We start from the raw sequence: 15288 nt of genomic DNA, 5'->3' as shown, positions 1-15288 counted from the left end.
ACGTAAAAAACAAATATCTGCTCTTGGCCTATATAATTATCTTGCGTTTTCAGATGCCAGTCCCTCTCTCATTGGCCTAAGATAAATATTGGATCGAAGATGGCACAGACGGATGGCACAGGAAGACATAATTCTGTCAACTTGGGTCTATTCAGTGTAAAGATGCCCAATTTAGGTGTACATTTTGTTCTTAAAGGAAAATACTGTTTTGTTGAGTTCTCCCCCAACATGCCCACAATACCACACTCAATCACTGCCACGTGACATCTGTGGAAATTACTTTACTAGTTTTATTTCACAATGTGTGCGATCCTAATTTGAAAAGCACAAGTTTTTAGGTTGCCACTCAAATACAAATCCCCCATGATGAAGATGCATTTCATGCAAGCCTAAAAAGTGTGGTTTCCACCACCGCCATGACTTACTCCACAAATCTCATATTGACCATGGTGTGAAAGTCGGGCTTGAAAACAAGTGTGAGGTTTTTTGTTTTTTTTTCTTCTTGCAGTGGCAGTGTTCAGACTTCATGATGGTTCAACAGCTTCACCTTACATTGCGTAGCCATGGCAACCACCGCAACTACAGTGACGGGAAACGGTACAGGAGCTGATGTCTCCTAATGATATACCTGCAGACAACACACGGATGAGTGAAACGAGACAATAGTAATATGACATCAGCTTGGAACGATATGTTTTGATGGCACTTTTGCAGATTTGCACCACTGACGTGTGTATTTAGTGCTGCCCTGCGTTTGGATTGACAGCCTCACATTCTGATTCCCTAATCAGGTTTTACTACTGCTGTTAGATTTTCTTACAGAAACAATCCAGTCAAACAATCCAGTCATCCATAATGAAACCGTAGAGCCTTCTACAACAGATCAGCTTAATTCTGTTACTCACTTTTATGTCTTCAACACTTAATTAACAAATTACCATCAATAGGTAATCTTAATATTATCTGTTAGCTTTTTCTATTACCTGATGGCGGGTTTCTGAAAGACCCAACGCAGCCTAAACAGCACAGTTGACGACTTCTTCAAAAATGGTGTTCTTGAAAGGGATTTACACTCTCTTTAGGCAAAATAGGTGGCTGTGAAATGAAAGAAATTGTTTTAGTTAACCAGATCTTGTTTTATCTGCTGATGTCTCTCCGATGCTCTCAGGCAGAAGTTATAATCTGCTTCTCATGAGAACAAATTGTTCCTCGTTGTCCTCCATCCCCTCTGCTATTTGCTTTTTTTTTTTTTTTTAAACAATAACTAGCTTGTTTTCTTCATCAATGCCTTTTTTGTTCTCTTGCGATACGGTTGTTTGATGTTTTACTTATTAATTTCTTTTCCTGATGCTTTTCTAATGATTGATAATTTAAGAAGAGTGATCTGTGGTCGTTCGTGCAGACTATGTATTTGTATATATATGAACTGGGAAGCTAAAAAGCCAAAAGGCATACATTTGCCTGAACTGAGAAAGCCAAATTACACAACGTATGTGCATCAATGCGGGCAATTGAGTTGCACACCACTTTTTCTACAGCATGAATGTATTTATTTTGTTTCCTTTATTCTAGTTTATATGATTTTATCATTGTATTCTAGATATACAAAATTATACTCAAAGTGAGTTGGGAATTTACTTTTCAGGATATCGTGTATTCAATACTTTAAATTGTAACATTTGAGATCAGGCAGGTGTTGGTTGCAGCAGCCTGTGGTGCGCAGGCTTAGATGATCCAGATAAACGTTACTGGTGCTGACAATTCAAACTACAGAGCGCTGTTGCCAAGAAGCAGCAACAGCAGCAGTATTCACAGGGTGTTTAAAGTACATATTTACTCTGTTGTGTGGCCTGTAGTATGTCTCCGAACAAATATTTCCAAAAAACAAAATATCTCCATCTTGGATGTTGATAAAATTTAAATAAAATAAATTATATATATATATATATATATATATATATATATATATATATATATATATATATATATATATATATATATATATATATATATATATATATATATATATATATACACACTGTGTTACAGTCATCATCTTCATCATAAATATTGCAGTTTTTAGAATTACCAGTCAAGATGTCATGTCAATTTACTTTAGAGAACAAACTGTTAATGCTAAATATCACGCACTGCCAGTCTATCCTATTAGAAAAGGTGTAATTTAAGTAAATTAATCAATAGGCAGAGAGAAGTAGCATTTTCTTTTAAAAGGCGTAGAGTTTGGTAATTTTTGTCTCTACCAACGGTGCTATTTTGACTCTGTTGTCAGTGTTGGCTTGGACACACCTCTACATGAATACCCAAAATGTTAAATCCTAACGCTAATCCAATATATTTTTAATATGCAGTTTTTAACATTGATATTGAATCAAATACTAATATCTTAGGTTAATACGATTATGAATTGCTTCTCATACAGATAGGGTGCTCTTTTCAAAAAAGGAAGGTATCAGTGGTTTATTTATTAGAGGCAGGTTTTATCATCAGCCAAGGTTTGGCTTATTCATTTGACACAGGTTTAGCCAGTGCGTTGTGACAAAGTAATTGGATTATAAGGTCCAGATTGAACCTGGGAGTATTGTTGAGGACTATGATATCAACCCCCTGTGGATAAAGCCCTAAGAAAGAAGCTCCTTCCACACACACTGATCTAGAGGACACATTGATAGATTTTATTTTTCCTCCCCATTTCATCAAATGTTAAATCTCAGCTTTTAAAAAGCTTAGATTGTGACTGTTGCTTCTTTTGTATGTTTGTTTTTTTTTTTTTTTCAAATATCAAATCTTTACATTTTCCGCAGGGCTTATCCTATTCATGAAAAAAAAAAGAAGAAGAAGGGGAAAAGCACATAGATTTGTTTTGGCACACACAGCCTTCAGCAGAGCGTGCAAAATCAATTCAGTGAAGAAGTCTGTACAGACTCCACATGTTTGCACACAGCCACACACTCGGTGCAACACATGAACATTGCTTTTTGGCTCAGTGCTTTTCATTCTCTCTGCCTCCGTGTTCGACCGACGTTTTGCTGCAGCATAGAGGTGCTACCTTGTTCACTTAAATTCAGAACACTCGGTACGATACCGGGAGACTGGGACACAGTCCCGTTCGTTGCTCGTGGCTGTGAATTCATATCCATCCTCGCAGCTCAGCTCTTGGAATCTGGACAAACGATAGGACTTTCATGAATGAAGGTACTGATGTTAAGAGTATAAATCGTAGAGATTTTGACGGTGCTCTGTGGGGGGAACATAGACTTTGAATGACTTTTGGTTTTGTCCTCATAGTTCGTGAAGTCATAATTCATCATGCACAATGGAAGCTATTTGTAAGACTGATGAGCTATTCAGAGGGTCACCCTTCTGGACTCCAGGAATTATAACCGTACTCTGACAAAAGAAGCTGTAAAGCGTAGATGGATAAATGGATGGATCATGCAGGGCATTGACCGGATGACACACCGGTAACCTATCCAAAATGTGGCCTGCCTTTTACCAATATCAGCTTTAATAGGCCCCAAACCTAGACTCCTTGATAAGGCAGGTGTAGATGAAGAGAAGATGGATCTATAACTGCCAAAAAAAAAAGAAGGACACAACATAAATGTGTTTGATCTGGTTAAAAGCATCCTTGCCCTTCAGCAATAATCTGCTTCATCGAAGAACCGCCCAGCACACGCCCAACCCTTCTGTCATTGGCCAATAAATAGCTCCACCAGGGCAGTTGAGGTTAACTGCTAAGCTTGAGGACATCTTGCTGTAATTACCGAGGGTGTGCTTCCTCTGCAGTACTACCCTAACACATAGCTGTCTTTCTTGTTCCTTTTTTCTAAACAGTGTTTATCCCAGAGAAAACACACCTTACTCGCACCTCAAGAGTCACATGTGTGCATCACATCTAGCCACAGATCTTTTATCATTGAAGTTCAGTTTCTCTATATTACATCGACAGTGCAAACAAAACCACAGTCTCAGTTTTGTTTACATTGGCCTTGGCCTACTTGACTGAGCTTTGCAGCTTTTTTTTTTTTTTTTCCTACCCCACTCCCACCTCTGATCCTTCCTCTCCGCCTCTCGTCCTCCTCAGTGGAGTTTCACTGATATTTTGTGTCACAGTCCTGACACAGCACTTCCTCAGTCCCTCCTCAGTTTCAGCTCGCCGCTGCCCCGGAGCACTGACTGCTGCCTCTTTTGGACAATGCCCATCCTTGTTTGCGTCGCCCCCTCATTTCGGGAATCCCGGCATTGCTGGTAACTACTGGTGGATCAGGATGATGAGGTCACTGTCTCTTTTTAGTCTGCCGTTACCACTGCCCACCCCCTCTCCTTCCAATGGCATGGCAAGGGTGAGGAAAAGGGGGAGGCGAGGAGGTGTAGTCTGCTCTAAAACAATAGGAGCTTTCTTTATTGGCCTGATCTGGTCTTCTGCAGAGACGGGCTAACGGGCAGTTGAGGGGAACTAGCAAATGGAAGTCAAAGACATCCTGCTTTTGACACCTTAATGTAATGGGTATTAATGGTCGCACCACTTCCAGCACCTATTAATTCTAACACCCACTCAGCGCGCACTGAAATGGCTCTCTATTCTGGCTCGCTCATTATTTAGGTTGACCTGTGTTTAATTGGCCTGGAGTGCCATAGCAAGGCAGGAAGTTTACATATTCACTTTAAGTCTACAGTTATGTCATCAAGAGCTTGTTTGTCTACTTCACCTGCATCCCACTTCTGGAATGACTTGGGGAAAATAATCACTTTCACTTTTCAAGGGCTTGAAGCATCATCGTGAAACTTAACGCACTTACTGTAGTTGAGAGAGTCTGTGGTTCAGGACATGACTCTTACGGCACGTTTGCACTGAGGAACCCTGAGAAGGTCATTTTGAGGAACTGTGTTTTCTTAATGTTTGCTCTTATCACTTTAAATCTGTCTGAAAGAAAGTTTCTGTACGTTTTAATGTCTTGTAGAATCTGAAAGGAGACTTAAGAATTATTATTATTATTATTATTTCCGCCCCATTTCCAAGCTCCCATTTTTTTCCAAAATTTTGGAGAAAATTGTTTTCATTCAGATGAAGTCATTCTTGGATGAACATGAGATCCCAGAGGTTTTTCAGTCTGGTTTTAAGAACCTCCACAGTACTGAGTCCGCTTTATTAAGGGTTTTTAATGACATTTTAATGTTGAATGATTCTGGCCATACTGTGGCTCTGGTGCTGTTGGACCTAACTGCTGCGTTCGATACAGTCGACCATGAAATCCTCCTGTATCGCCTTGAAAATCTGGTTGGCATTCGGGGATGTGCCTTAAAATGGTTCAGATCCTATTTAACAGGGAGGAGTTTCTGTGTTAAAGTTGGGGATTGTGTTTCCTCCACAGCCCCCCTGTCGTATGGAGTACCGCAAGGGTCCATCCTTGGTCCTCTCCTGTTTTCACTGTACCTGCTCCCGCTAGGATCTGTTCTCCGTAGATTTGGGGTGTCATTTCACTTGTATGCTGATGACAGCCAAATCTATGTGCCCCTGAAGCGTGAGAATGCTTTCAGTGCCACTCAACTTTTGGAGTGTATTGAAGCAATCAAATCCTGGATGTCTGCTAACTTTTTACATTTTAATGACAGAAAGACTGAAGTCCTCCTAGTGGGGCCGAGCACTTCTGGTACTGCCACCCCGGTGAACCTAGGATCGCTGACACAGTTTGTCAAACCAACTGTTTCTAATCTGGGGGTAAAGATGGATCAACATTTTAAATTTGACAAACAGATCAGTGCTGTGGTGAAGGCGAGTTTTTTCCACCTGAGGCAACTCGCAAAGATAAAATCCTCACTTTCAAAACATCATTTTGAAATACTGATTCATGCTTTTGTCACAACCCGGCTGGACTATTGCAACGCCCTGTACACCGGCATCAGCCAGTCCTTACTGACCCGCCTGCAGCTGGTTCAGAACGCTGCAGCGCGCCTCTTGACTGGCTCACAAAAATATGATCATATTTCACCCGTCCTCTCTTCTCTGCACTGGCTCCCAGTGCAAATTAGAATTGATTTTAAAATTCTGTTATTTGTTTTTAAATGTCTTAATGACCTTGCCCCTCGTTACCTGTCCGACCTGCTTGTGTCGTACTCCCCAGCACGTTCACTCAGGTCAGCTGATCAAGCGTTGCTTTCGGTCCCCCAGACGCATCGCAAACTCAGAGGAGACCGAGCGTTTTCTGTGGTTGGTCCCAAACTGTGGAATGAGCTTCCTCTGTTCATTAGACAGGCTGACTCCCTTCATGTTTTTAAATCACATCTTAAAACACGCATGTTCTCTTTGGCTTTTAACCAGTGTTGAAGTTGACTTTTACTGCTCAAAGTGTATTCTGTGCTGCCACTGTATTGTTGTATTTATAATTGTATTTTTATATTGTTGTACAGCACTTTGGTCAACTGAGTTGTTTTTAATAGTGCTTTATAAATACATTGGATTGGATTGGATTGGATTATTATTGGCTTTGATTTGCATGCTTTGTCATGGAGCTCTAAAAGCATAGACTCGATCCATTTGTCTTGATTAGACCTGGCATGCTCTCTCCGCTTTATTAATGCGCAGTGTTGTTCTCATTAATTACATGCAGTTCAACCTTTGCACATGAATAGACGTCTTCTTTTCAGAAGAGGAAAACTTGGGTTTACTTGGATAAAAGGAATTAGATGTGTGAGATTTCTTCTGCTCACGCATATCTGATTGATTAGATTAGCGACTTCACAGGGTCAAGTGATGTTTATTATGGCTCAATTTGTTAATGGATAAAAGGCAGAGATAGTAACTGGAGTACAGTTAATACGTTCAAATACTTTTTTGTCAAGACATATTGAAGAAAAAGCAAAACAGAACACTCTCCATCCATCATGTCCTTTTAGCCCTTCCTTTGTTGATTTAGACAATATTTTGGGGGGACAAGTGGTTTGACAGGTCAGAGCCTCTGACTTGGGACCAGAAGATTACAGGTTCAAAAGAAAGTGAAGAATTTAAGATCCATAATAATATGTGGAATAGCATCCAGCCCACTCAGCGGGGACTGTCATCTCTGCCGTGGCTGGATATTCTGCGAGTTTTCAACTCGAGCGGTCCAGACACACGTAGCCTAAGTGCATGTATATTCACTTTCAGGTAATGGCAAATCGGACTATTTTAATTTGACACAAACAATTTCAAGAGCTTTTTACTTGGACAGGCAGTAATAGACAATACTTGCTTCTTATTGTCATCTTTTGGAATGTTTTTGATATATACATTATTACAAAATGCCAACCTGATGTGTTTTACTGATCAAGGTTGTGTTTTTTCTTGTCCAGATCTTTTAGAGATGTCCCACTTTTATTGTTAGAAGGGGTTTGACTGAGTACTTTTCCATTCTAGTTTTAATCCCTCTTTTGGCTACAGGACATCCTTTGGCTCTACCCTTTCCTCCGGGTCTTGTAATGGGAAGTAAGATTTGTTCGGATTGGGCTATTAACAGACATTCCTTTAATTCCTGGGAAGAGAGTATTTTTCCATGATCCTGCTCTTCCCAAACACTAGTTCACCATAGTGTAGCTTCCCTATGAATAATATGTGTTAATTTCCAGTTTTCCTATTGATAATGCCGTGCTGAAGTAGCAGTCTTTGTCTAAGTTTATGCTGCCGAACTTTGGTGTAGATACTAAAAATGACTGCTTATCCTCTCAATTGTACCGACCCCTGATTCTGCATTTAAACATGTTAAAGGCAGAGGAGTGGTATGTCTATGGGTTGTTCTTACTCTTCCTCTGTGGTATCTTCTCCAGCACCTTGTTGAGTGGGATGCTGGGAACCCAGAATGTTTGCTCCAGCTGGTGAAGGAGCTGATCCAGCAGTACCATCAGTACCAGTGCCAGCGTCTGCGTGAGAGCTCCCGGCTGCTCTTCGAATACGACAGTCTGCTCGAAGATCCCAACTACGGGCGCAACATGGAGATATACGCTGGGCGGAAGAGCAGCTGGGTAAGGACCCGGTCAGATACTGTTGAGTTTCACTGACAATAATTACAAAATACCCCCCTCCCCCCCAGCTTCTTTATTCCTTTAGGCTGTATTTGTTCTGATTAGCAAGATAGGTAATGATACAAACAATGCTTGAAAGTGTCAGTCTTCCCATCAAGTAGCGTTTCATTTAGATAAGTATAAAACTAAGGTTTGTCTAACAACAGAAATAACCAATTAATTGAAATTTAAACTAAAGGTAAAACATTTAGACCTCTGTAGGTACCTCTTCGTCCCTGCCCCTTTTATTCAAAGTTAATATTTCCAAATACTTACCGTGTGTGTATTGGTTGTCTTTCATGTGTTTCCCCCTCTCCTTCTGCTCCTGTCTCACCCCAACCGGTGGCGGCAGATGGCCACCCACCTTTTGAATCTGTTTCTTTTGGAGGTTTCTTCCTGTTATAAGGGTGTCTTTCCTCCCGAGCAGTTGCCACGAGCTCAGTCGAGGGGGTTATAGCTGAGCGTCTCCATGGTTATGCAATATTCTGACCTCATCATGAAGTAGCCTGAGTTGAATAATGTTGGACATTATATTTCAAGAATGTAAATATAATGCACACTGTCATAAACAGACTTGAAGTCGCGTGACCAAACCGAAATGATCCATCCACAAAATTGAACAGGTCCAGACAAGTACTGGTTATATAGCTCCTGCAAATGGATTCCAACTTCGAAACAAAATTACCCTGTTTTGCGTGTAGACTTCGGGAAAAATGTCCAATATGTCACCGCATGACTTGGAGAAAACTGTGCCGCCTTGTTGGTTTCTCCTGCTTGTCTGCAAGCCTATGTAAAGGCTCATTCTTACGAAAACAATGCCAACAGCTGGCTAACAATACATGATCCAATTTTCTGCTTCCACCACAGCTTTTTCATTTCGATGCAGTTGTTGGCCAGGGAACATCACACTGAATATGTTTGTATAGCACACACAATGCATATAAATCCACGTCCTGTGTAATTCCAAATGAAATGGCTAATGAACACAATGGGAAAATTAATAAGCCAAACTAATGGCCTGAATCGCATGTTACAGTGAGGACTAAAACAGTCCAGATTTGCTCTTCGAAATAAGCTTTAAAGCAACAGGGTGACAGGTTGTTCGATATGTAGGAAAGTCATACATACAGAAGAGACTCCTGGTTAACAAGTCGTTGAATCATGCCAACATCTTTGGTCTGGGAATGCCATTTTTCTATGACTCCACTCCATACAGTAAATGCTAACAGCAAATCTAAAATAAGTAAAACATCACAGAACACTTTGCTGGCCTTCTTTGCAAAAACTCAGCTTGAATAAATTATTGATCGATCAATTTTCACCAGCACATATTATAGAAGGTCAAAAGATTTACATTTATTATACAATAATTAAATCCTGCCTATTTTCAACCGTAACGGTATAAATTATTTTTGCTGAATTACTCGTTTATACTGACATGTCTATCATGTGTTTTTCATTTAAAAACAGTGTTGAATTATGTCAATTAGTCTCACATTTCAGCATAAACGATAAATGACAAATGATCATGATTTGGTCCTTTTTTATATATCGTTCTCAGATTTTAAGTTTTCATTGCAGGATGTGACTTGTTTATTGTGTACTGCCTGATGTTTTCTGCCTGTGTTCTCAGAATGGAGAGTTTTCCGCCCGTTTCCTTCTCAAGCTCCCGGTGGACTTCAGCAACATTCCTGTCTATCTCATGAAGGTCAGTAATCACCAACCTCATTCATGTTTTCAGTCCCAGTGCCAGTATCAGTAACAGTTTGGACATGTGGTTAATCAGTGTGTTTCAGGTATTAGATATATCAACTTCGAAATTAAATATTGTTAATGGCCCAAAGAAAATATTTCTGCCAACATGTCGGATGGACAAAAATAAGTTTATATTAGGCAGGCACAGGAATGGTCTTCTCTTCCTCAATTGGCTTCACACTGCCACTAACACCTCAAAATATAGTTTCCAACTTTACTCACAACTTGTTTGCGTGTATTAAGACCCGATCGAGACGTTTGTCCAATTTTGTAGACAAATGTTTGACAAATGTTCAAATGGAATGACAACACCCTCAAATGTCTTTTAAAGCTATACACACTTGCACCTTGACACATTTCTATAATGCCATTGGATTTGTTGGACCATCAGAAAGTGAGCATTTCAGGTCCAACTGGTGGCTTGTGACATTACATTTTTGATAACCTCTGACTTTGTGACATCAAACTGAAATAGAGAGAAGCAAACAGCGCGTCGTCTTTTTGATTGTAACCCATTATGTTCTCCTGCCCAAGGGACTATCAGTTTATAAAGAAGTTACTCTTGGCGTTCGTGAAAATAGTCTATGTACTGCATCTGTTTAGTATGTATGCATCAGAGACTTCTATAAACTCGTGAAAGCAAGGAGTTCTGATAATGATTTGGGTAAAAGAAAAAAGACTACCTATGCATGTTGTGAGCTGTGTATGTAGCCATTATCGTTCTACGTCCCTCGACACCGTTGAGTTTTAGTTGGTCACTATTGGAAATGAGTCAGTGCACCATCACTGTACCAAGCCACACCTTGTGTTGAGAAATGTATGCCCAGGCACATTTGGTATTTAACCACAGGTGTTGGGGATTGTGGTTACCTGTTAAACCTGATACATTAGTTGAGTTGGCAGCACTGCGTGGGTCAGTCTGACTGGTTCTCTTGTGAGGTTCAGCTGATGTTACATCAGTCAGTTGGAGGACAATGATCTGAATCCTGGATTTCATCAGTTCTTGAATAAAAAAAGAAATAAAAATGAAGACATTAAAAATTAAAAGCATCAATACGAAACTGCAACAAACCAGCAGAGATGAGGTATTACCATGCATAAAGCACCAGAGAGATTCTTTAAAGGTCAGCTAACATGGCGCGCTTAATGCATCACAGTGAATAGAGCTTAATCTTAAATACTATCTGACATCTTGAATGTGGCTTGCAGGAAAATGCAGTTAATTTAGGATTAATGAAGCATTCCACCCCTCAGTATATAGGAGTTTAGCGGATTAGTAACTGTGAACACAACCAATAATACCACTGCTCAATGATGTTTCACGTAAATTCAGCTATTGTATTTGTACAATAAGACGTTTCATGATAGCATTACTTTACAATGCAATATTCACAACACTGCTGAGCACCAGACATAATATTACCCTGCCATCAAAAAGTAAGTCATGCTATCTTTTCAGAATTTTACCATAGTCACATAGTGTTTCAGTATTGCGCTGTCCCCACGTCACAAGTATGCAGCCATGGCTGCGGACCCACAGAAATTCAGTCGTCACACGAGCCTCCTTCAGTTGTGATGGCATTCACCGCTGTGCGTGTGTGTTTGTGTGCGTGTGTTTCCTCGTGTGTGTTTTGATTATGCACAGGGATAACAGGAGGGTTTATTTTTAATGAACTTCAGTGTAGCTTTGTGTGTGTGTGTGTGTGTGTGTGTGTGTGTGTGTGTGTGTGTGTGTGTGTGTGTGTGTGTGTGTGTGTGTGTGTGTGTGTGTGTGTGTGTGTGTGTGTGTGTGTGTGTGTGTGTGTGTGTGTGTGTGTGTGTGTGTGGACTCCAGTCTTGGGGGCTGTGAGTTGACTAATCAGCAAGCCGTCACTGTCGATCTGCTCTGAGCCGTGTGGTGTCTGGAGGCAGCTTAGCCCCAACTCTCTCTCTCTTTCTCTCTCTCTCTCTCTCTCTCTCTCTCTCTCTCTCTCTCTCTCTCTCTCTCTCTCTCTCTCTCTCTCTCTCTCTCTCCTGCTCTCTCCTCCATCCCTACTTCTCTTTTAACCCCCCCGTACCCAACCCCACCCCCTGATCTATCTCCCCCCGCCCTCCTGCCGCACGCTGGAGGCCCCAGCTCTCTGGCCTTTTCCAGCCTCGCCTCTTGTTTGTGCAGGAAAATGATGGTAAACATAAGGGAAAAAGCAACCATCATCAGCCTTTGTGCATTCCCCTCCCTCCATGTCTGTCAGACCTGGAGCCCTGAGATTCGTCTCTGTTTGCAGGCTCTTTTGAACGGACTCATCCAAAGTCACATTTCACAGCCAGCGATGGTGGAAGTTTTATTTATTTCTTTTTCCTTCTCTCACTGATTGTCTGGAGGCAGGAAAGTTTTCAGACTCAGCCCTCAGGGTACCTCTCTTGGTAACATTTTTTATTTTTTTTAAACTAGGCAGGCACGCTGTCACTTAGAGAAACGAGGCACACACTGACACCTTTAACCAGTGGGTGGTGGTGGTCGTGGAGCCAACGAAACAATATTGTCAAAGAAGAACTCTCTGTAATATTTAGTGATTTTTATTAGAGTCGAAATCTTGGATGTGGATGAACATTCCTGTCACTCTAATCATATCATTTTCTTTGCTTCTCCAATGTACACACACACACAGACACACACACACACACACCGGCAGTATTGTGCCGTATCTGGCAGCTAGGGTATACATAGTATCACCAAGGGAGCGCTTGAAGACTGAGGAAGAGTATCGACTGGCGGAGAGGAAAGTAATGAACATCAGCCCACACCTTGTCCACCTACGCATTACAGAGGAACGGGATTATGCAGCATATAGGCCGGACTCTAAGAACATAAATGTACTGTACGCCAAGCCAATGACCTGAATTCGCAGTTTGACAGTTGTCATGCAATTAGCTCTGTCAGTGTGAGTGCAGTCTCCACTCAGTTTTTCTTTTTCTTTTTTTCTTTTTAACCTCATGCATTGCACATTTCTGCACTGCTGTCGCACACTGTTGTAGAGCAGTTCAAGTGTAATTAATGAATTCCTGCAGATAAGCCTCTGACTGAACACACAAACAAACCCTATATGTTCCTATATGAGGAAACACTGATCCCTACAAGTGTGTTGAAGTGAAGATCATCTGTGTGCTGTTCTTTTTAATGGATTACACTTCCTACGTGTCAATTTGTGGGTAAATGCAATATTATACCCAGCTTGTGGGTCAGCGTTGAAGCCGAGCAGGAATGATTCAGCCTCGGTTGATTAAGTTCGAGGTCTTCCAATGTTTGTTGGAGTTGAAGACCACGACAGAAGAACATAAACAGGAGGAATGCTTTCTCAAGTGTGCATTTATCTTTTCATTTGCAGATTCACAATTTAAATTATTGTCCTCATAGGAACTTGTAAAAGTTGCATTTTTAGGGAGGGACATGATTTTTTTCTTTCCATCATATCTGACTTTTATGCTGAAAGCAGAAAAAATGTCATAAGGATCAGTGTAATTCAAACAATTCAATGATTAATATTCAACAAAACAGTTGAACACCAGCAGCTCAAAGTGTTTAGTCAAGCAGACGTGTTAGAGACAACACAGGTACAAAAAGCTCTTAGCAAGGTGAAGCCTTTTTTTTTTTTTTTTTTTTCCCTTAAGCACTGCTTTTTTATTCTTGGAGAGATTGATTTGACAAGGTGCTACGAACCTTCCTCCGACATTTTTCTCCATATTAACATTACAGCGTCACACAGTTGCAGCAGATTTCTCACCTGTGCATCTGACAATCGAATCAATCGACCACATTTTAAAGTTGCAGAGAAGGAGCCATCAAAAAGACACTGAACCCCAACAGTGTCTGAGCTTCTTGCAGGGCAGCCATTAGTACTGATGAGTGAGTGGGTGCGGAAATAGGTGCATGTGGGATGATATAAAGCTCGTCGAGACCGCCGAAGCGATAAAATGCGATAAATAAGTAAAGTTTTCATTTGTTTGCTCTCTAATGAACACTCAGATCCGTGAATCCTTGATACTGTATTTCGTTGTCTGAGCACTACCTGAAGCTACATGCCAGCTCCGGCTTTGTATTTTTGATTTTTATTTTTTGGTATTTTTTTAACACATGGATGTTTTGGTCTGAACGCCCACTACGCCTTCAAGATGAGTTGCATCCTACTTAATAGAGGTTCTTTGCGAGGGAAAAAAAAAAAAGTCAGTACTTGAAAAGTTAAAGAGGTGATGCTTTTCCGACAGAATACATGCCATCAGCCAGGTGCTCTAGGTAGAGGTCAGACTGTTGACCCTGATTTGAATCAACCCCGCCATCAAATCGGCGGCCGTCCTTGCTTGAGGAGGCAGGGTTTGGCAGTGAAGCGGAAATCTGTTCAGACACAGGCTAGTCCGCTCTGCGAACGAACGCCGAGATGTTGCTGGTGGGCACGGGGCTGTGGAGGACGACTGTTACCTGGAGCGAGGCATCCGCCTGGACTGAGCTCACCACAGTGGACATGTTTACCTTCCTGCATGGACTGCCCTGCCTCGGGGAGGGGGGAGGAACACTGGGCTATAAAAAAAAAAAATATATATATATATATATAAATATATATATAAATAAATCATTATTTTTAAGGGGCCGGCCTGTCACAGTTCAAATGAAAGCGTTGGAAGGACACAGGGATCGGAGATGAAGGGAAGTGAAATGCACACAGATAGATGTTGGCAGTTTTCTCCCCCTTTAAAGGCCAAGTGATCCTCTCGGCCACCATTTTACTGTCTCATCCTTTGATCGTACCTTGACCCCTCGCCTGTCACCCACACGACTCTGCTTTTACTCATACCCTCTCATTTAGCACCTGGCCTTTGACCTCTCTGTCACGCAGCATGTTTGCAGTACAATAAGACAGCATGTTTGTGATCTCAGCCATGCAAACATATCATATATATATATATATGGATTTTTTTTGTTTGGTTGTTTTTTATTTTGTTTAATTATCCCCATGACCTTTACTTTAAATATCCTTTTTGTTTGTCTGCCTGCCCGTCGTTGCTTATAGATATATGTGCAGCGGCGGCTTGCCTCTATAAGTGTCCACACCGATCAGCGTGGAGCGACGCCACGTTCGTGACTGAACCCTCTGCTCTCGCTTCAGTTGAGCTTTGTTTCCCCCACAAGCACTGACCCATGTCACTGGCTCCAAAGTGACTGCAGTGTTTGTGTGTGTGTGATTTGTGTCTCTGTGCATGTGTGTGTGGTTTGCTGCACCAAAGCAGCTGTCATCGATCTAATAGGTTGTTTCAGGTGACCCAAGCCACACGGGGCAATTAATCCACTAAGCTGTGTAGCAATGTGTGTTAAAATGGACGCGCAGGGGTTATCTGGAGTGTTTGCATGTTGCACGCTCACATCATTGAGCCATGTCATGGAACCTCCAGCTGAAGCGACTGTCATTTCAGTCATTTGCTTCTTTTTCAAGACAACAAAAACAATAA

General features: G+C 41.3%; 1 protein-coding gene across 2 annotated transcripts in view; it reads left to right on the top strand.

The window, feature by feature from the left end:
- Positions 1-15288, top strand: part of babam2 (BRISC and BRCA1 A complex member 2) — an 81692-nt gene that overhangs the window by 18443 nt on the left and 47961 nt on the right. For both annotated transcript variants that reach the window (XM_080480071.1, XM_080480072.1), the window contains 2 exons: positions 7822-8016; positions 9689-9763. In XM_080480071.1, coding sequence (XP_080336197.1) covers positions 7822-8016; positions 9689-9763 — 270 coding nt within the window. The remainder of the gene's footprint in view (positions 1-7821; positions 8017-9688; positions 9764-15288) is intronic.

This window comes from Lipophrys pholis (genome assembly GCF_963383615.2).
Source record: "Lipophrys pholis genome assembly, chromosome: 14".
Taxonomy (NCBI): Eukaryota; Metazoa; Chordata; class Actinopteri; order Blenniiformes; family Blenniidae; genus Lipophrys; species Lipophrys pholis.
The sequence above is the reverse complement of the archived record's forward strand: the minus strand, read 5'-3'. Positions and strand labels throughout refer to the sequence as shown.